The sequence below is a fragment of the Stegastes partitus genome, unplaced genomic scaffold (assembly GCF_000690725.1).
Source record: "Stegastes partitus isolate 25-593 unplaced genomic scaffold, Stegastes_partitus-1.0.2 Scaffold1655, whole genome shotgun sequence".
In the NCBI taxonomy this organism is placed as follows: Eukaryota; Metazoa; Chordata; class Actinopteri; family Pomacentridae; genus Stegastes; species Stegastes partitus.
The window spans coordinates 1-22,237 of record NW_007579386.1 but is presented as its reverse complement, the minus strand read 5'-3'; the positions used below and the strand labels follow the sequence as shown (position 1 = coordinate 22,237).

The 22,237-nt window shown below is 40.1% G+C and overlaps 2 protein-coding genes across 2 annotated transcripts in view; one reads left to right on the top strand and one right to left on the bottom strand.

The window, feature by feature from the left end:
- LOC103371836 (zinc metalloproteinase-disintegrin-like 2d) overlaps positions 1–4,466 on the top strand; it is a 28,592-nt gene extending 24,126 nt beyond the window's left edge. The window contains exons 21-22 of the mRNA XM_008301293.1: positions 1,017–1,067; positions 2,677–4,466. Of these exons, the coding sequence (XP_008299515.1) occupies positions 1,017–1,067; positions 2,677–2,805 (180 nt within the window). The 3' untranslated portion in view covers positions 2,806–4,466. The remainder of the gene's footprint in view (positions 1–1,016; positions 1,068–2,676) is intronic.
- A 5,272-nt stretch (positions 4,467–9,738) lies between these two features.
- LOC103371830 (inhibitor of nuclear factor kappa-B kinase subunit alpha-like) lies at positions 9,739–22,056 on the bottom strand. Its single transcript, XM_008301286.1, has 9 exons — positions 21,883–22,056; positions 21,743–21,804; positions 21,535–21,644; positions 18,709–18,758; positions 18,471–18,576; positions 18,111–18,258; positions 16,216–16,352; positions 14,331–14,430; positions 9,739–12,782 (listed from the first exon to the last, which is right to left on the bottom strand). Exons 1-9 carry the CDS (start codon positions 21,983–21,985, stop codon positions 12,717–12,719), a joined length of 882 nt encoding a protein of 293 aa, XP_008299508.1. The 5' UTR covers positions 21,986–22,056; the 3' UTR covers positions 9,739–12,716.
- Positions 22,057–22,237: the final 181 nt, after the last annotated feature.

Sequence of the window (22,237 nt, the reverse complement as noted above, 5' to 3'; positions counted from 1 at the left end):
AAAAAAAGTTGGAATTCTGACTTCAATCTTAGAATTCTCAAAAAAAAAAGTGTGTACAACTTTGGACTTTTTTTCTGAAAAACTGTGAGTGAATAGTTGGAGCTCTGACTTCAATTTAAGAATTATGAGATAAAGTCAGAGTCTTAAAAAAAACAAGTTTGAATTCTGATTTTATCCTGTTGCAATTTTGAGAAGGAATTCTGAGAAAAAAAAGTTGAAATTCTGGCTTTGATGTGAGAATTAAGAGCGCAAAATTGTAATCCTGAAAAAAATTGCAATAGTTACTTTAATTTCAAAATTCTAAGAAAAAAAATATGGAACTCAGACTTTAATCTAAAGATTGAGAAAATATGGAAAGATTTGACAACAGGCAGCGTTCTGTTTTTTTACTGTCTTTCTTAGAATTATCAGATAAGATGTGAAATTCTAACTTCAATGTGTTTGTTCTGAATGAAAAGTTGAAATCTAAAAAAAAAGAGAGAGAGATTTTTTAAAAAGGAAAAAAAGAATTTTGAGAAATAAAGTTGGAATTCTCACAAAAAAAGGCCAAATACTGTGTGTGTGGGGAAAAAAAGAAGGAGTTCTGAATTTAGAGGAAAAAGGTCAGTGGCCCAGATCCTCGTCCGTAGTTTTCAGATGTGAGATTCTTATCGACGAGGAATCAAAACAAACATCACTTGGTTGCAGCGGTTCAGACGACAGGAGGTTTCTCTGATAAGAACGTTACTGGACAGATGAGATGATTCTCGCAGTGAGCCGGACACACCACAGATGGAAAGTGGACCATCTGGTTCTTGTCTGAGCACAAACTGTTGCAAAACCACATCTGTGAATGTTTAACATTTACTTCCAGGAACCATTTTCTCTGTTATTCAGATGCATTTAAATACTCGCCAGTGTCTCAACTCAGGATAAAGTTCGATTTTAAACAGTGAACTCTAATGTGACTCTGAGTGTCTGTTTGAAGTGAAAAATGCAACACAAATGTCTGACTTTCTTCTTTTTCTCCACCACAGATCAAACCTCTACCTCCATCTAAACCTCTACCGGCACTGGATAAAACACAGGTGAGTGGTGATGACACTCAGTGCCAAATGAGTTGGTTAGAGCTGCTTGAATTTGTACTTTTCTCTGTGTCAGTCGATGCAGATTGGTTTTAACATTTGAAGACGTCACCATAGTAGCTGGAAACTAATAAAAATCTAATAACTGTACATGTGCAGCACAACAAAGCAACTAAGTGCTTTACAACAAGACAAATTAGGAAAAAAATCAATAAATAAATGAGACATGCAACAAAAACTAGTGTTGGGGACATTTAAAAGACAGTAATTACCAGATTAGTTGCAGATATAAATTAATATATTCGTTTAACAACTTACGCTCCTTTGAGGACTAAATCTAAAGTCATATTTTTCATTTTAAAAAGGCATAACTTCTACTATTACTACTCTGGTGCTTTAGGACCTCTAAAATGGAGACTTTTGCAAACGCTGATGACCCTGTTCTAGTTTGAAAACTCACTGGTCGTGTTCTATTGTGGACGAGCAGAAACTAAGAGTTTTGCAACAACAGCAACGCTTTTTGGTTGCGTCATCACATGATCCTGCTCTGACAAAACAGTAGCAAACAAATACTACCAGCAGCTAATTCAACATGGAGAATAAGTTACTGCTCACCTTGTTTTCAGCAGCAGACTGGCCTCGTTGTCAGTCCAAGAAAAGAAATCTCTGGTTTTAGCTCTTGCCGTTGCCATTTGTGAGGAACCAAGTTGAAAAGCCTGGGGGAAATTAAATCACAAAAAACAAGCTTTAAAGGTCATAAAGGAAGTCAAATGAACACAGTTAAATTTAGGCTATGACAGCAAAATACATTTTAAAATAAAGTATGATTAAAAAGTTCAGACTGTGCCAGTAAAAATCAAAAGAACCACACCTGATTTAAATTCTACTGCCATCCCGGTCGATGTCGCCTCCTTGTGCAGCGCTGCTCTGCTCCCAGTACTCCTGCAATGCCTGCTTGTGTAAAAAGCATCATCTGCTAAAAGCGCCAAATCTCCAAAACTTCAACGTGGATTTCACTGTGGGGAAGAGGAGGAAATCACAGGAAGCAACGATGGAGATGCTGCTTAAAAAAAAACAAAAGAAAAACAGGATTTGTGCTTTCAAATGACGTATTATTGCGGTCGGTACGGTTCAAAATATGACGGCAGTAGTTGCAAAAGTTACAGCGTGATTATCCTTCAAACAGAAGTGAGACAGAAAACAATAACTGACCTGGTTGCTTTTGTTCCTGCTGTTGATGCTCTCTTCTATCGAGTCATATTCAGGTTTAAAGCCTCTTAATGTACAAGACTATTAAAAATTTCAGCAGGTGGTGACAACGAAGCCTCTATGGTCACTTTAAACAACACGATATATCCTTTAATGTCTTATTTACTTTAATTAATTCCTTTTTAAATAGTTTCCTGTGTCTACCGTTTGTTGTGACTCCCTCTGGGGATCATTCAAGTCTGATCTTGTGGCTGAATCTCAGTCATGAGTTAAACTATTATTTTTTGTTGGGACCAAACGAAATTTCCCTAAAAACGACAGAAACCCTCCCCCCCCACCGTCATCAGCGTTAGGTGCAGAAGCAGCACGTCTGTCTGATATAAATCTTTGTTTTGCTTTCCAGTACAAAGCAGCCAGATCCAGCCCTCCTCCCGTACCTCCGGTCAAACCCAGCCCTCGTCCAGCCGCCAGATTCAAACCCGCGACTCCTCCTCAGCCTCCAGCGAAGCCTCAAGTCTTCAGGCTCACATGAAACTCTCTTTAAGACTTCCAGCTTCTACCAAAGCGTTCGGCGTGTACATACAGACAGAGACGAATCCTCGGCAGCCTCTTCTGGTTGAGTCACGGAGGCCGGAGAGTTTGGAAGAGTTCCCTCTTCAGGAGGTTGCTCAGAGCGAAGCTTCACCGAATGACAACGTTCAAAGACACGAGACCAACGGCTGCACGGCTGCTGTGGAAAAGTGATTATTCTGGTGCAGTTGTGATCATTCTGAGTTTGTAAACTGTCCTTTTGCTCACTTTTTGTCGCATTGCACTTTTTTAAGACGCTCAAATGAAAATGTTGTGAAGTATTTATTTAATGTTTATATCAGGGACTGTATGAAAACTGTTAGTGGGAAAGGCGGGGCAGGTTTATCTAGATTTATAGTTTAATTTAGCTTTACATCGAGCTGCCTAAAGCTTGACTAACACGTTAACATCGTACGCCGTGCTACGTGTGGAGATTTTTCTTGTACTTTAAACAAACCAGAGAGTAAGAGTTTAGTAACATAATATAATGCAGGCTTGAGCAGATGAAATTACGTCAGTCAAATCACACTGACCTTACAAATGCATCTTAGCAGCAGCTTTTACCGGTAAAAGTGTCGAAAATGTCACCGTACGCCTTAGACGACCTGTCTAGCTTGTAATCATAGTGGAGTGTTTGGCTGATATTTCCCTCAGGAGGTGGTGGAGACCAAAAACAGAGCAAATATAGGCAGAATATTGGACTTAGACTGGAAGCTGGACACAACTCCAATTGAAAGCTGAACTGCTGAATTGCAAATAATAACAAGTTTCTGCAGCCAAGAAGTGTCCAAAACATCTGTAACTGCAGCTTTAAGCTTCTCTAGTTAATGCTAGAGCGTTGGACTTTTGCACATCAATGTACAGCCGTTACATTTCAGCCATAAAAGTTCACACAATGCTGATGGAACACAATCAGCTGCAGGTTAATCCGTCCGTATTTAGCAGTGAACTGGAGTTTTGATCTGGTTTCATTTCCGCGCTGGTCCAACGGTAATAACTGCAACTCTGATGCTCCAGATTTAAAAAGAAATTTAGCGTCAGTCTAAAAAAAGAAAGCTCACACGATTTGTGTGAGAAGGTTGTGAAACTATTGCAGAAGTCCTTGTTCAAAACCAACAGTTACATTATTGTGTAATACTAGAGGGAGGGTTTTCTAAGACAAGAGGAGAGTCCTTTAAAAACCTTTTTTGAGTTTTCATACAGTCCCTAAACTGTGTCTAAGGCCAGTCCGTGCCTTCTAAAAGGTCATTTCTTTACACTTTACTTGAAATCCTCTGATTGGTACATCGCTGTGGGAGCCTCAGCACACTTCAGATGACCAGTGTGTTGCTCTGGTTCAGCCTGAACCAATTCTTCTTTGTTTGTTTTCAGTCCCAGGAGGGTGTGTGACTGAGCCTCGAGGAGCCGTTACTTGTTTTTATCTCACTGCACTGATATGTTTCTGGGGCAAAAGTCAGGGGGTTTAATACCTCGCAGGTTCAATAGTAAATCAGTGGTTTATTACAAAAACACAATTTGGCATATTAAAAAGCCTGTTTTTACATTTACTACCAATGACTGATTGATTGTTAAACCTTTTTGTGTTGCATCGAATAAAGTGCACTTTATTTCAACAGTACATTACATCAGCAGATTACTCGTTTTTTCAGTTACAGAACCTCTAACCGGTTTCATCAGCGTGAGAAAAGTCTTTTTTTTCCTCTGTGCTGCTTTGCTTTCGTCCTTGTGTAACATCTTTATTAACCTACGGAGAAGTCTGCTGTTGTTCTTTCCAGCGAACGTCAGTTAACAGTTAATCCATTTTTATTGCTCTCTAGTGAGGAGCTCCAGGAAGACAGGCAGCAGTGAGTCAGAGCTCTCATCATCCAGCTTCCTGTTCAGCTAATTTAGCAGTTAGAGACGAAGGCTGATGGTTTTTTTTTTGTTTCCAGTTTAACACAAACTCGATGTTCTTGTGGGAAAATAACAAAGAACTTTAAAAGTGAATCGAAAAAACGCCAAATGTCAATATCAGCTTATTGCATACATTAGTATTATGTTGTCTGATAAGTCACAAAAATGGCAGTACAGGATTTAGCGTTTGTTGTGGTTGGAAACTCTCTCGAGAAGTATTGGCTGGACTGCTCTGAAAGTAGATACTCACATTCATGCTCCCCGTAGGATGAACTGTATGAACTTTGTCGATGCTTTAACTCTTCTTCTGTCGCAATCGTAAGCTCGAAACCAGAAATTTGTCCAACTCTCTACTTAACCGCTAACATGCTAAACTAAAACAATCGTGCCAACATTATTCGGTGACTTTTCACTGCAGGAACTCAGGTCAAGTGTGAGTACCAATCAGTCGCATTCATGGATGGAAATATTGGTCAGTTCACCACTTATGTACAAACTTCACTATCTTTATAAATTCATACAACTTTGGCCATGCTTCCGACAGTCTCTGCAACTAATTGCTGGACTGCTGGGAAAGTTTGTACACACATTTATGCTCCGCTCAGGATGAACTGTAACAACTCTGTCGACGCTTAAACTTTTCTTCCAGCGCAATTATTGTCAGAAACTGAAATTTGTCCAACACTCTACTTAGTTTACAAACTGAAATATCGGTCGGGTTACCAATTCGATCTAAACTGAAGCATCGTTTGAAATTCTTGTAGCTTTGTAATGACAACAATTGACCAGACTGTTGGGAAACCTGCAACCATCCTGTCAAACTCTGAAATTTGTCCAATGCTCTACCTAACCGCTAACATGCTAAACTAAAACGATTATGGAAACATTCGTGGACGGCTATATAGTGCAGAAACTCAAAACAGGCGCGAATGTTTACAGAAACAACCTTGTAATTGGCTTTCTTTTGGTTTCCATTCTGGTGGAGGATTCAACAGCTTCAACAACAATGTTAACTCAGAGAGCGCCAAAACAATGATAAATAGCAGCTAGTGGATGTCACTCCAGTTCTGTGAGCGTGTTAGGAAATGGAGGTTTACTATGCTAGGTTACATGGTGAATTCGACATTGGTAAATCCATCCATCCATTATCTATACACCGCTTAATTCTCACTAGGGTCATGGGGGGCTGGAGTCTATTCCAGCTGACTTAGGGTGAAGGCAGGGGACACCCTGGACAGGTCACCAGTCTATCACAGGGCTACACTTAGAGACAGACAACCAAGCACACTCACATTCACACCTACGGACAATTTAGAATCACCAATTAACCTCAACATGTTTTTGGACTGTGTGGGAGGAAGCCGGAGAACCCAGAGAGGACCCACGCTGCACGGGGAGAACATAACTCCATGTCCCCACCAGGACGGGAACCGGCGACCTTCTTGCTGCAAGGCAACAGTGCTAACCACTGACCACCTTGCAGCCCTACATCAGTAAATGTGGGGAAAAAAACCTTCCCTAAAATCATTTCACACAAGTCAAAGTAGTTGCTCGTCATGCCTGCTGGAAAGCATGTTGGGGGATGCTGTTGTTTCAACTAATAGTGATTTCACTTAACTAAACTAGTGCACTTCATTATACCAAGACTTTTAATTACTCTTTTTGTTGTAAACACCAACTATCTTGCACTTTATTCTTGAATTTCCCCCAAGAGGCTGAAGAAAGCATCTATCTATCCATCTAAAGTGACACAGAAATGTTACCAGGTCCGACCTAGTTATGTGCCGTTGCAGATTTTATGGAAAAATAAACTCATTTAGACATGAAGCAGACGCATTTAGATTCACTGGATTAAAGTGCGTGTCCTGAAAGGGTGCTTAGTCACACTTGTTGGCAAACTGACCAAAAAGGAAGGCCCTGTATGTATCGTGTCCTTAAAGATACGTTATGTGCATGTACACAATGTGACTGTATGGGATGAAACATGTTCAGTGTCCAAAACTTGGTTCTGGCAGTGTGTATGCTGTATACCTACCAACATCTGTATGGACTCCGCAAGGGCCTAAGTTTGACATGTTGTTCTCAGATCTGATGTAGGCCAAACACATGCGGACACCCAAACAGCTCAGTCGTGATTATTCAACATGTCATTAATCTGCAGCCTCCACTCTTCTGGTTTCAGACTTTCCCCCAGACTCGGCCACAAGAGCATTACTGCGGTCCAACACTGATGTTGGGTGATAAGTTCTGGCTCCACAGTCGGCGTTCCAGCTCATCCCAAAGGTGCTGGATGGAGCTGAGGTCAGGACTTTATGCAGGCCAGCCAAGTTCTTCCACAGCAAACTGGGAAAAACATTACTTCTTTCCACAATATCAATGTATACCAAAGATCAGCAAAGCATCAGTCGTCTGTCACACTAACCCCCACAAGTATTTCATGTCAGATGTGTAAATCTAACAGTAAATGTGGGGGAAAAAAATCACATTTCAAGCACCGGTGCAGAGGCTCAGACATGGGAGCTGAGTTTTGAGGAATGTAGGCCTGAGCAGGGGGGCTGGTTTCTCACCGTCTGATTCACTCTGATTCACCAGCCAAAGAGCTAATAAAACATCACAGTTTACAATGCCAGTGGCTTGTTCGACAGTGAGGTTTTCGTCTCTGCTTGTTGCTGGTTTACTGGGCACATTCTGCAGGAGATGATATGCGATGACGACATCCCTCCTCAAAGGGTTTCAGGGCGTCGACTGAACCGTGCAGCCAGCTGTGTGTTTATTCTGACTTAAATTCCACTTTCAGAACAATCCACAAGAAAACCCACAAGACTCTCCAACTAAACAGACCACAGCACAACACAGAGAGGTCTTGTACTGTTAAACTCTATCTTGTCCTTTTTCTGGCCGTCTCAGGCTCAGTGCAAAACAAGAGACTATCACGGATGACAGCTTATTAAATATTTCAGTGTGCAGATGTGCCAAACACTGAGATCGTAATCTAAAACGCTTGTAAGGAAAACAGAAGTGACCTGGCATGACTCCTCATGCCTGTAACAGATCATTTCCTGACACAAGCGGGGAAACAGTCGAGTCTAAAAGGAGCCAGAAAAGCCCTGAAACAGGTCATGAAAAGGGGGGAAGAAGTGATCATCTGCTCAGCTTAGTGACTCACTATTAATCACTCAGATCGAAAGCTGAGCCTCTTTGGTTAAACAGTTGAGTCAAAGTATCTCGATTGTTTCCAGCCTTTCTTTTAGACAAGCGGGTACTTCCTCCGACAGGGTCCTCTGCTGAGTCACATCTTTAAAACCTCTCTGATCAAAGAGATTGTAGATACAGCAAGGGAAGTCCTGTGAAAATCTGACAAAAACTCATGCAAGACTTTTACTTCCTTCTGTCTCAAGTACAACTCGGCAACTGCAGGCTGTTTCTAAACCTGATTTTAATTTGTGAAATGGACAACCCTCTTGGGCTTTAGGACCTCCCAACATAAATCCACCAGCCAATTCATGCTTTCCACATCTACAAGGATCCAAAAGGATAAATGTGACATAAATCCCCACATTTACCCCGACAAGACTCTGTGCGAACCCCTTTGCATACATCAGAACTGTCTGGTCTGCAGATGTGCCACGAAAACAAACAGTCCTCGAACAAATCCCATTTATGAGAAGAGACTCTGTGAGGAGTCTCCATCATCCACACCTTTATAATCCATCATTTTTCCATTTCTGTAATGTTCCGTACAGATCAAAGGCTGTTGGAAGGTGAAAAACCCATTAGCTGCTGCCGCCTGCCCCCCAGGTGAGGTACAGTTAATCTTGGAGGAGCCTGTACTTTTTAAACTCCAGCCTCTATTCATAACTATGAGACAGAGGCTGAAAGAACTCTTGCTCACACTTGTCGGGATGCTGACCACAAAGGAAGGTCCTGTGTGTGTGTCATGGTTAAAACTGCATACGTGCACAGGGAATATGAGCAGGCATGGAAAAAACACTGATGGTAACCATCTAAAAGTTGGGTGAGGGTTAGCCTGCTCTGGCTCTGTATAGACCAAAGTCTGTCATATTTTAAAACTACCTTCAAAAGGCGAAACGTATTTGGACATCCACTTAAATGTGAAGACTGAACAATAATCTGCAGCCTCCACTCCAGATTTAGACTTCGGAGGGGCTTTGATTTGTACATGATTCCCATCGATGGCGCCCAAATACAGTACAAAATTCCCCAGAAATCCTGTGCTAAAGGAATCTCCCATGTATAACCTCTGTAAGGGCCTGCTTTGAGGAAGAGAAGAGGATTTACTCTGGGATGGCTACTTCTGAGTGACCCTGAAAAACTATGAAGCAGGTGTCAGTGTGATTGGGTAATTTTAAAGAAGTCAAACTCAGCTTGGGTTTAAGTCAGAGACGACAACAAGCATAATTTTTTTGGTCTTGATGTCCTCGTCAAGCAGTCTTCTAACATTTCCTACACGGGCTAACATAAATCCTCCATTGTTCTATTACCTACGTCCTACTACTTGTTGGCACAATGAGAGTTAACGTGGTCGAAGCTGTTGGATCCCACACACCCATGGAAACAGAAATGGTGAGAGGGTTGATATTTTCCAACTCATTCTGGTCGATAACAGAAATGTTTTTTTTCCACCCAATTGCAAAGAACATCAGGTCTCTCCTGTAGTGAAGTTAACACACTGTTATGTCTTCTCTTATCATGATGGCGGTTGCCAAATGTACACAATCACTGTGGGAAAAACGACTTCATGTAAACATGCATTTACTTTTATGTAACCTTTTTAAACAAAATAAATTCTAAGCCTGACAGGCGTTATCTGCTCGTCAGTGTTGCTTTTGGATTGATATCAACGTTTTGTTTTAAAGCCTGTATTGGCCAACACAGACTGTTGTGTCAGTATCATTTTTCTGTAATTGAGTCGTTCACACTGTCAAACATGATGAGGCAGACTCACATATCTGAACCGAAATCAGGAAGAACAACACAGGAATCGTGCCAAAGTCATTTATTTTATTACCAGGTAAACATTTGATCTTCATACAATGAAATTTCTAAAACTTAAACATTCAGAGACAAAACCATCAGATGGAAACAATACTCCAATGCAAAGAAAACTGACTGATCGAGTTACTTAAATACAAAAAATATTTTCTGGCATTGCACTTTAACTTCATAAATACAACTAAGAAGGTTCGTGTCTCTCTGCCCAAAGTCACCGCGTGACCGACCACCTGCAGTACATTCACCCGTTTACCGGCCGCCGTTTCCTGTGAGCATCTCAGCTCTCAGATCCAATCGTTCAGATTCATGTCAGCGGTCGAGGAAACCGGACCGTCACACTTGGATGTGTAATGTTGCTTTGGGATGGATGGTGGCGGCTCGTGTTTGTGATAAGAGCTGAAACGATTACTCCAATAATTAAACGGCCGTTGGACAGAATCGATCCATTGTTTCGACAGTGTTGTGAAGTGAAAAGGCCAAATGTTGTCATCTTTCAGCTTCTAAAATGTGAGGATTTGCTGCTTTTCAGTGTCATGTTATGATGGCGGTATATGTTTGGGTTTTACACACAACCCAATAAGATAAAACCACAGACTGTGTATACAAGATGGACGCAGCCACAATAACATCACTGGTTTAGCCATCGCCATATTTGTCTTTTTAATCCGGATGTGACAAACGAAGGGTGGCTCTGACGGAGACCTCGAGGACACTACACACCCTGATATGTAAATACACGCCCTGTTTTTTTTACTCTTAATAAAACCATAATCTACCAAATAAACATGAGTCTCTATTAAAATAGAGATCATAAACTCATTAGGTTAATGTTTAATGGGGTAATAAATCAAGGCAGAGGTCGGGTCATTTTCTCAGACTTTCATACAATCTGGCCTCCTTTTGCTACCAAAAGGAGTCGCCCCCTGCTGACTGCTAGAAAGAATGCATGTTTGAGGCTACGTCCATCTCTTTTATAAGGTCTGTGGATAAAACTATCAACCTGAATATGTCACCAAGAAAAAAAGCAAATTCTCACACTGAAGAGGACAGAAATAAAGAATGTTTAATAGAATATTTTCAAAAATTACTTGCTGATATATTTTTGCTGATGAAGTGTGTTTAATGTTCAATTCCAGTTTGCACATTAAAAACCTCTGAGGAGAGATACTGGGAAAATGGCAAACCATTGCCAAATTGTTTTAAAAGCTGCTGAATAAGCTGGTTTATCAACAAAAATGTGAAATCAGAATTACTCCTGAAATCTGGGCTACATCCACATTAACATGTTTTCACAAAAGCGATCTCCATCCAGACCAGCGTTTTAGCACCGTTTCAGGAATATGCTCTGTGCATACTAATGAAAATACTACAAAGGAAGAACAGCAACGGTAAAAAGGTAGCACCAGAGATTTCCTTAACTGGACAAACAGCTTCGAGCAGAGACAAAGTCAGCAAAGACTTGTCAACTCCGCTGAATGTGCTAACAGTTCACGTCCCCATTACTTCAACTCCTGAACACGTCTAAAATGGAGGCGTTTGAAAAAAGCTGCTGCTGTCTCTGTTTTAGTTTGAAAACTTTGGGGTTTGCATTTTTGTCTGGATGTTTCCTCTGCAACACTGCCACATGATAAAAGCGTCCAAGAAGCATAGATCCAGTCAGAAAGCAGTCTCCACCCAGCCAGACAAAAATGCAAGTCTTCAAACTGAAGCAGAGACGGCAGCAGATTTTTCAAACGGCTTCATTTTAGGGTTGTTGGAAAGCTGGAGTAATGTGGACGCCGACTGTTAACACAGCAGACGTCAAGAGTTGTAAAGTTTAAATGTATTAGTGTGGACGTAGCTTTACATTTTTGTAATGTTTTTCATTATTTGAGTTTAGACTGAAACTTTTTTTATAGTCATCTAGGTGCAACTTCTTCTATCTTCTTCTTCCGCCTGCAGATTTATTGTTTATTTTGATGCAATTAAGAACAGAAATCCACACTATTTTTCTTTTTCAGATATTCTCGACTGTACCTTTTTTTCCTTTCTAAACTCCACCATGGACTAATCGTTTCAACTCTACATGACATGAACGAACCATCCACTGAACGACTATGTGCACATGAATGAGACAACGAGAGCCACTGCATCTCCATGACATTTAAAAAGACACATGTACAGTATAGACATCGTATAAACATGATGGCCAGCCACATCCGTCGCTTATAACAAGACAAAAACACTTCTGCCTATGATATATTATTTTGAAGAAAAAAAACAAAACAAAACATACTTAGATAGCATTTAACCCCCCACGTGTTGATAGTAAAATATATCAGAGTGATTATGAGTGACGGGAACAGCTTCTGTCCCGCTCTGACTGTAAATTCTGCGACAGTTTTGGCAGCCTGGAACGTTTCCGCTACTCTTCACAGAGAGGATATGTGGGAGTATCAAAGTGCTGCTTGCTTGATTGTAATTTCCTCCTCGACCACCCTGCCCCGACCACTTCCTGTTTCCCTGCGCGTCACAGGGTCGAACTCGTTCATGTGTTTCTGTCGATGTGATCGATCCGCCTCAAAAACAACCCCTCAAATCTGGTTGGTGCTACAGTTTTGCAACGACAGTAAAAATCATCAGCTTGAATGAACTACGATGAGTATTGTGCAGCATAAGGAAAACGAGAAGAGAGACAGAGCTTTGTTGTTTTCTCATATAAAAACAAGGTTAATCAAACTTTCCACCATGTGAGACGATGGGAGCAGACCGACACCACTGAGCATGTGTGGATGCCGTCTCTTTTTACATTTTTTATTTATTTATTTATTTTTTAAAGATGATCAGGAAAGTTGTGTTGTTTTAAAGACAATGTCCCGAGTCCATGTACAACTGTACAATGTTTGAAGCCACTCCGCTGCGTGAACAGCTTACAGTCCTTAGTGTTACTCGGAGAACAGGCGGGTGTGGTGGAGGATGCGACGGTGCTTACGCGTTTCGCTTTTTTAATTTTGTCGTTAAAGTTTCGTATTTCGTCCAGCTCCAGTCTTGGTCCTTAAAAAGGGAAAACCAAAGTGTTTAATAAAAGACCAACCAAATAAATATCACAAATGTGTGCAAAAATACTCATATTGGTTTTTTTTTTAAAAACCAACCAGGTTGTAGTTTTTCCTCTTTTTATGGATGTTTTTTTTTCCACCATCTTACAGGAGATTTTTTTTCATAGACTGTCTTTAAAACATGTTCTCTTAAGTGGATTGTATGATAACACACTTCATTTATTCACTATAATTTTGATAAATCCTGTCACCCAAACTAATGGACTTTGCTGTTATACACACTGTAGAGTTTACTGTGTCATCTCTGGCATCAGATTAACACTCCTGTTCATGTGTACAAAATGTTGGAAAGGTAAGACACAATTATCCAAAAAACAAATAGAAAACAGTTTGCACTGAAAACACTTCTCCCTCTTTAGTGTCACTACTGGTAAGAGCACTGACTTGGCCACATTTTGTACGTGTTAAGGGTGTACCTGTTGCATATTTATCCCAAAACATTCAGTATTTGATATGTGGGTTGAGACTTATGTTCAGTATTTCCTGTATTTTATGTCAATGCACTTGTGTCCTGGAACAAGACGGTTCCAGAATGTTTCACCTCCAGCACGCTGGCAGATTATCTTTGTGTGATTGCTATTAACATACACACACGCCACATATGAACCAACTTTTCTTCAATCAGAACCCGCAACGTCTAAAGTTTATTCAAACAAGACAGCCTTGTGCTTGGTGTTGACGAAAATAAAGGAAGTCAGAGTGACTTTCTGTAGCTCTGAAGCTTTAATTGCACTGCTGGACTTACATGATTCATTTACTTATAAATGTGTTGCACTCTTCTTAATACGCATTTTTTAAAAAATGTCACTGATTCTACAGCCGACAGTCAATAGTTCAGACTTTACTTTTTGGCTGTATTTAATAGCATTTAGGTGCCTTAACTGTCTGAGCTATGGTGAATTAGACACTTTGTCTCCCAAAAATAAATTAACAGAATTGTCAATTTTGTGCATTTATGTAGTTTTCTCTGCTGAACTTACCTTTACATTTAGTGCACTGTTACACCCCCAGTATTTTTATGCTTTGTGTGTTTCGCTAAAAATTCGTTTCAGTGTTTGTGTCTGGGCAGCCTTAGCTCTGGGTGTGGCCTTGGGCTTTTTTCCTTTTTCTTTGCTGCACTTTAGTTTCTTTTAAATTAAAAATGATATTAAAAAGTGATATAAGACATTTTATGAAAGATTTGACTAAATTAGCAAACGATGATATGACAACTTAATCATAATTTTCTCTCTATATTTAAACCCTTTTATTCTATGACCAAAGCTTTCCTTTAATGCCAGTGGTCGTTTCTTTGTTAAAACATACTATTAATATGAAGCACTTTTCATAACCTGTTGGTATTAGAGCTACACTGACAATTTTCTCAAAGAGGAGGAACTGACCACACAAATTTAAATTATGGCTAATTTAAAAGGTCACACTCTACAGTTACAAACATTGCATTAAAGATCCAGAACCGCACGAATTAGACAAGTAAACTCACCACTATGCTTTTGGCCTGGTCGTCTGCAGCCTCCTGCATCAGGCTGGTCAGCTGACTGAGGTACTTCTGGTTCTCCTGCAGCAGCCGCGGGGCAGCATCACTGAAACATACATACAGACCATTCAGTCACATGTAGACCTCCTTCATGTGCACAATGCGTTCACCATTTGACCACCCACAGGGGGTCCCAGGGGGAAAACTCACTGTCCTGATAAAGCTTACAAATTCTCATGACTACAGCATGCATTTATTACACACAGCATACATCTGTTGCCACAGCAAAGAGAGAGGTCAAGTATTCAACCCTGTGGCTCTTCTCATTTTTTACAAACACTGAATGGATGCATTTTCTACACTGAGCCAGAAAACACAGACTACTCATACAAATAATAATAATAATAATAAAAAAAACACACATAAACCATCCCTGGTGCAGTGAAAAAACTGGGACAAACATGTCAGATTGCAAAACATTTGAATATTTACTCAGGCAGCAGACACACAACAACAACAAGCATTTATTAAGAGTCATATGTGTCAAACTGATGATTTTAATACCTCTACTTTTAGGCTCTATACCTCCTCAGGAAAACATCTATCTTTAACTGCTAAATACTTCATTAAGTTAACCAGCTAGCTGCCATTTGTTGCCAAGCAGAGGGTTAGGGTTAGGGTACAATGTGTACAGTGGATTTTTAGAGCTTCTTCTCCAAAACCTGCTTCTACAGGAATAACTTGGCAAATTAAGGTCTTTTACGTATCTTGAAAACTCAAAAACACCCATGATCCCTATTCAAACTAAGTTTAATAGGTCTGGAAAAGAAGACAGAGGAAACTTTCCAGGCTACAGATGTCCAAAGATAAAGATAGTACGCAAACAGACTTCAGGTTGTTGTCGCTGAGGTGATTTCACTGAATTTTAACTTTAACAGGGTTAACACTTAGGCAATTAACAGGGCTTCATATCACGACTAATTGACCATTTTTTTAGAATGAGCAAGTTAAAATTTCATGTAGCTGCATTGTGTGTGATAATCATTAAACTGTATGGCAGCTTCGGCCTATAGCGCAGCGGTGAAAAGTCGTACTTTTGCTTTTTCACTGGCTCAGTGAATCTCTCCAAACCTGATGCAAGAAACAATCCATTTAGCTGTTGTGTTCTCGAATATTGAAGCCAATTATTTCAAGAAACAAAATGAGGAAAGAGATGAGGAGGCAGGTGGACAAGTAGAGCTTCAACCTTTATTCACATGTTCAGTAGTTATTGTTTATTCTTGCACATAGTGATCCATGTGGCCATATGCACTGTGTGTGTTCTATGAACTCTGCATACAATCATTCATTGGGTATTCTGGTCTAATCTTTTAGGAGCAAAAGTAGATTGATGATAAATAAGGAGTGCAGGTGGAGAGATACCAGCTGCGCCAGTGAAGAAAAACTACACACCACTATGGTTCAATAAATGAAACCTAATTAAAAATCAGAATTTTCCTATGATTACATGAACTCCACACGTAGAAAAGCGTGATGTAGACAAAATCATCTGGTTTCAACGTAGTAAATCTGATGCTAGAGCTCCTTCTTTCACTCTTTGGGTCGCACACCTGCAAATGTTTAGCAAGTGAGGAGTTTAGCCTTTGCCCAGTTTACAGGAGTGATATCAGACAACCTCCAGGAAAAGACTGCTGACACAGAACTATATTTTCTGATTGAAATATCCTGTCTGAAGTCCCCATCAATTCTCAAATCAATGCAAATCAATAATTTTGTTAAAATGAGTTTGAGTATAGTGTTGTTTCCCCCCCACACAGCGACACATGCTGCACACTGAATGCTTTCTGTACAGGCATGGTCATAGCAAACACAACATGAATCAGTGGGGTACCTGTCATTTGGCCCAGGTAGGGATGTGAGCGGATGTGGCGAGCTGACAGGCTGCGCTGACTGCGACCACTGAGAAACCTGCAGCAGGTTGGACGACTCCGGACTGGCTGCTATCGAGTTTCGTGACGAGTTCTGGGCCTGAGGGAGAGACAGATCGTACTGGTACATGCAGCAATCATAAAAACATGCCGTCTCTGTCCTACAGCAGGAATGCAGGCGGGGACCCCTCCGGCTGACTCTATGTTTAGTATGTTATGAACAGAAAGTATCGCAGCTGGGGAGCAGACGCTGACCAGACAAGGACAGTGTGGCGCTGAGGTGGCTGGACAATTAAGTCAAAGTTAACCAGCAAGGAAAAATGTCAACTATAACCAGGTTCCAGTTTGTCTATTGGGTAATTCTATCTTAAATCATCAGTGGCCTCCTGCTCCACCATCTGTGATTTGCTTGATACTTTTTTTTAAAATCATAAACTATGAATATTTACAAAGGAATCCGTGAAACTTCAGACTGATACATCAAAACACTTTGTCAGATACATTCGCTTTAACAAACCGGCCCACTAATGATGATTTTTTTCTGCTCTTTGAAATTTGAGGCTGTTAGAGCAATAAGATCTCAGGACCTATTGAGGATAAAAGCCTGAGCTGTTATTTCTGAATCTGTGATATTAGACTAGTAGGTCTCTGGTTATAGGTGAGTTGAAACAGCAACAAAAATTAGGTTGTCATGAAAAGTCCCATCTTTGAGCTCACGTCAACAAGAAACAAAAAAACAACAAAAAAAACTGATGATACTTTCTGAACCAGCTGCTTGTCACAATCATCCAAAACAAAACATATAGAACGGTTTAATGAGAAACAGTTGATCAGTTATTTTTGTTGAACTTTCATAACTGATTGAGAAGCACCACAAAAACAAAAATATTGCCGGATAGCTTGAGCCAAGAAATTTCAAAATGGTTCTTAAAATATAACTAAAACAATATAATATTGGCATATTTTTCATTTTCAGACACCATTTTATCAGTATAACCTTTGGCTTTGAGGAGATTTCAATGTGCAAACAAAACCGGGTAAAAGTGGAATAACGAGTAGATTAAAAAATGAATTTTAAAAAAGTAAAGTATTTGACATATCAAGCTAGAACATTACAAATATCTTTCTAAATATCCATAGTACTTAATGAAAGAAAAAATTTCAGGCAACTCAGAGATAGTCGAGCAGAAAATGTTCTAAAAATGTGATAATTTGAGAGTGAACACATTATTTAGGGCTTTTGGACTGTGATGGAGGGTTTTCTTTTCTTTTTGTATTGTCTGACACTCTATAGATAAAATGATTAATCAGTTAATTAAGAAAATGAGCCGCAGAAAAGGAGATAATGGAAAATCATTGTGCAACTTGGGCTCAGCAATTAATCACACCGGTATCAAAACTATGATGCTCAAGTGCAATATTCAGATTGCAGGAGCTGCACTTTGTCGATAAAATATGTCTCAATATACGGTTAGAAATGAAGAATTGTGTTGCTGCAGAGATGCACCAGCTTGCAAATTATATTCTCTAGACTTCAGGAAACGTTTTTTTTTTTGTTTGGTACAGACTACTTCAAAAACCACATTTATTTTTCAGTGACTATTCCCATCACAGTATCTGTCAGAATGTTTAAAACAAGATCTTTTTTTTAATTTTTGTACATTGTTCAGGCCTAGTTGGAGTCATAAGACAGTACAGCAAAGTTTTATTCAAGAAGAAAGAAGCCTTTTGTAAGAAAATATATGTATTGAGTTGCTTCATAGTGGAAAAATGTGCCAAACTGATGTGGCTGATAAGAAACGAAGCAAAAATGTACCAAACGGATGTGGCTGATAAGAAACGAAGCACAATTACTTACACATGCGATCTTGAGTAAATGCCAGAACTCTCTCTGTCTCTTTATCTGCATCTGCATCACTGTGTTGTCAGCATCCTTGATGCTCTCCAGGGTTTTCTCGATTCGCGGAAACAAGTCAATGATCTTCTGTTTGCTGATCAGGATCTTACTGTTGGAATGAGGCAGGCCAGGACAAAGCGGCGTTAGTGCTGTAATGAACTAGTGAACAGTGAATTATTGTGCTCATTTCACATCCAAGAAAGCAAATAATAAATTACTAGTAAGACATTTTGAGGAAAACACAGGGAAGCGGATTTTGCCACCGTAAAACAAACCCACAGTAAATTAAAACATTCAACTGAAACTCTTCAGGACTCCTACCTGAGGTGGGTGAACAGGTCTTTGAGGACCTTGTCTTGGTTCTGGACAGTCTGGATGATGGCCTTCACCATCTCTGAGCTGTCGCTGCTCACATCCGAGTCAGGAACTGAGAGAGGAGAATCCAAACACACGCTCAGTTTAAAAATAAACCAGATTTGACTTGAGAAAGTATTGAGATGCGATAATTTTACATCTTAAAATTCAAAATGACAATAAATCTTATTAAAAGGTTCCTTACTTTTGCATTTCATCTTCAGCTGCCTGTAGAGGTCGATGGCTTTATGTTCTCTGCAATAAAATGAATTTGGCGGATTGAAATGTGTACAAATTCTTAAACTAGAGCTTTATATGTAAACATCTGTAGATTACAATCTGATGCTGCGTGTTTAAAATGCTTCAGACGTCCTCTCTTCCTCTTCTGTTTGCCACACAGAAAAGACGCCAGTCAATGGCTTTACAGCGGCACAGAGGACGGGTTGTTTTTGAACAAAAATCCTTTTAAAACCAAGACGTACAAGTGCAATCCTGTGCACAACACAACTAGAATTCCCAGGATTTACCAAAGGAAAAGTAAGAGAAAGCAGTGACTTGTGTAAACATTTCATAAAGGCCTGTGGGATGTGTGTGAACGCCATCAAAGTTTTGCCAAACTCACACAGAGCTTTTATGTCGTTACTTCCTTCAAACTTTTTGCACACTACAGTATTATTAAGTGATGCAGAGGATAACAAAACTCATCATTAGGGAGATTGAACTGTGCATTTCATCCTGTAAGTGTGTTTACAGAGTGATGGTGGAAGCATCTGTGCATATTTCTGTTGCATCATTCTCTGTTTACTAAACAGTTGTGGTTGTGGTGATCACAGTTTACAGTGCAGATGCCTTCACTAGATATCTAAAATAATAAGAAAAAACTGGTATCATGTCGTCTTTGCTTCCATAATCTCCACCAGCACCTGAAACCTTTAAGAGAAAACACAAGCAGCCCTGATGTGTGTCGAGTTACAGTTTTGAGGATTAGCAGGTCAGCTAAGGCGCCCAACGCTAACCCCTGCATAGAGAAATCTAAATTATGGATGTTCAATAACATATACTGAATAACATCTGATATGGTTTTTCCACAAATAAAATTGACTGGTTATAAATGTTTTAAATGATATCTAAGCCTCCACTGAAAATCCAGAAACCTAACGACTGAATAAAAGTTTGTAGCGCAACAAATCCTGCTTCCATGTCCACGCCTTCAACTCAGGGAAACGTTCCGCCTTCAGCTGAGGAACAGTGATAAACTCTGACACGGTTGAACAATTTGGGGAAATTATAATAGAGATTTTTCTGACCGATATTGCGATTCCATCTGCAGTTACATTTCTTAAACATCAAGCTTCAGTTCATCATTCACTGTGGAATCAATTTAAAACACAGTGGAGTGTCACAGCACAAGATACCATCAAAACTACTGATGGTTTAAACTTTGGGTGCTGCAAAGTGTACAACATGCAGCTATGGCAGAACGGACTGTGCTGCTCTTTGTTAAATCACAGCGTGCAGCCTGAGCCACAAAGTTACACTGATGAGTGGGCAAATTTAAACAATCCCCGAAAGCTTAAATTTACTCGTATAAAATAAAACTGAACTACAGCATCAGTCTCATTGTCTTACAGCCACACCTTGTATAATCCATTTGAAATTGATCTCTGATAAATCATTTTATTAGAGTCGGGTACCAAACCCTGGAATACCAGAAGATCATTAGCTGTTGTGCTGTCTGTACTTTAGAAGAAGAACGCTGTGTTGTGCATTTTGTCTCACTGCCATGAGACATTTGTCCTTGATGCATTTTTCACTTTCCAAAACAAAGTCAAGTATCTCTCTCTGCCTGGGGGAGGTTGTCTAGTTCAGCTTTCCACAGCTGAGCTCGTAGTTCATCCCTTTCTAATCAGGCATGTTATGTATGCCAGCAGCCAACACACAGAGGAGAGCTAAATCATACAAACACGACTTGATGATTGAAGAAAAAAACAAAAAAACAAACCACTAACCAGCTCATTGTTTCGCTGTGGATACGTTCATGAATTCAGTCTGAAATGGTTTAAAGAGCTTCATCTGAACAGTCATTCAGAGACTGGGTTTCACTTTCAGAGCGCTCAGAGCAGGAGAGACTTTCTGGATGTTGGTGTTAGCAGCAGAACGACTACTAATGTTACACAGACAAAAAAAAAAAGTGCCAATGATTAAGTCCTGCATTCATGTTTCTATTTAGGTGAGAAGTGAAAGGTTTTATGAGCACAATGTACTGATGTTTAGGTAACATCTGTTCAAGGTGGAGCTTTTAATTCTGATATAGTGCTGAACAGTTTAATGAAACACAATAGAAATTACTTTATTTAGTGAGTAAAACCTGTGTCCTCATTGTTACCAACACAACATTAGTGTCTAGAAAGTGTTCAAAAGACTTCTGTTTCTTTTGCTTTAAATAATCATCATATTTATTTAGCATTTTCATTATCAGACTACACTGTAGTCTATAATATACAGGACTTATGAGAAAATTAAGCGATCTTAATTCTGTTCCTAACTTTTTTTTCCTTTCTCTGGCCACAACACACATTTGAGCGGAAGGAGACTTTAAGCTTTAGGCCCTTGCAGTGGTGTGTAATTGCAATAATGCCGGTTTAAAGTCCAGCTGGGGCCCCTCTGCTGCATGTGATCGCTCCGACTCACCCTCCACACTGTTCGGTCTGTGATGTCAAACTCTCAAAATTAACTCATTAAGCGATAAGGAGTGGAAAACCAAAATGGAAAATCAAGTGACCAGTGGTGTGGATGATGCGTTTGTCACGATTCAGGAAATCTGTAGCATTAAGAAATGAAAATGTAGGCGGTAACACGAGTTCGATACAGTCATTCCTTTCACAGACAAACTACGATATTACTTATTTTGGCCATAGTGACTAAAAACATCCACACTTATTGTTATTTAAACTAACACGAAAGAACTTATAGGCCTGAGCAGTACTTAAAAATGCTTTTGAATAAGTAATTATTGAAGACATAAACTCACAGCTGCTCCATCTTGTCTCCTTGGCGTCGGGCATAAGGACTCCTCTGAAGCTCCACTATCTCAGAATGCAGAGCCATGATCTCGTCGTCCAGATGGCTCACCTCCGCCACCTGCAGGACAAACCAGGAATTACACAGCAGCTCCCACAGCGAGGATCTCCACTGCGAAACATCACAGCCTTACTTTCATTTTTGAAAACACGAGTTACCTGTGCGAAAGCCGCCGCTCTCTCCTCGTTCTCCTGCCACGCTTTCAGCATCTTCTCGGAGGCTTTGAACAAACACAGACAAGTCATCAAAAACAAACGTCCTCCCGCTCAGCCTCGACAAATCAAGAGCGAACACTCACATATGCCGTAGTGCATCTGATCGCTGTATTTTTCCAGGTCGTACTGGATGCTGCTCTTGAAGAAGTCCAGCTTGGCTTTGAGCTGCTGGGAGAAGCCGAACATGCAGTTTTTACACCTGGTCAGGTTGTTGTTGTAGCGAAGGAGACTCAACCTGGAGGGAGAAGTAGGAGGCAGTTCACAGGCAGAAAGTATTGGAAGGGAAAAAAACAACAACAACAACAAAGCAGAGACACAGGTCCTATCTGTGGGTAGTTTTGCGTCTTGTTCGTCCGAATTCATCTTCAGAAATGAAAGTTTCTCTCCTGTATGATGACTTTGGCAAATAGAGCAGCTTTCACAGAGATGGGTGTTAAT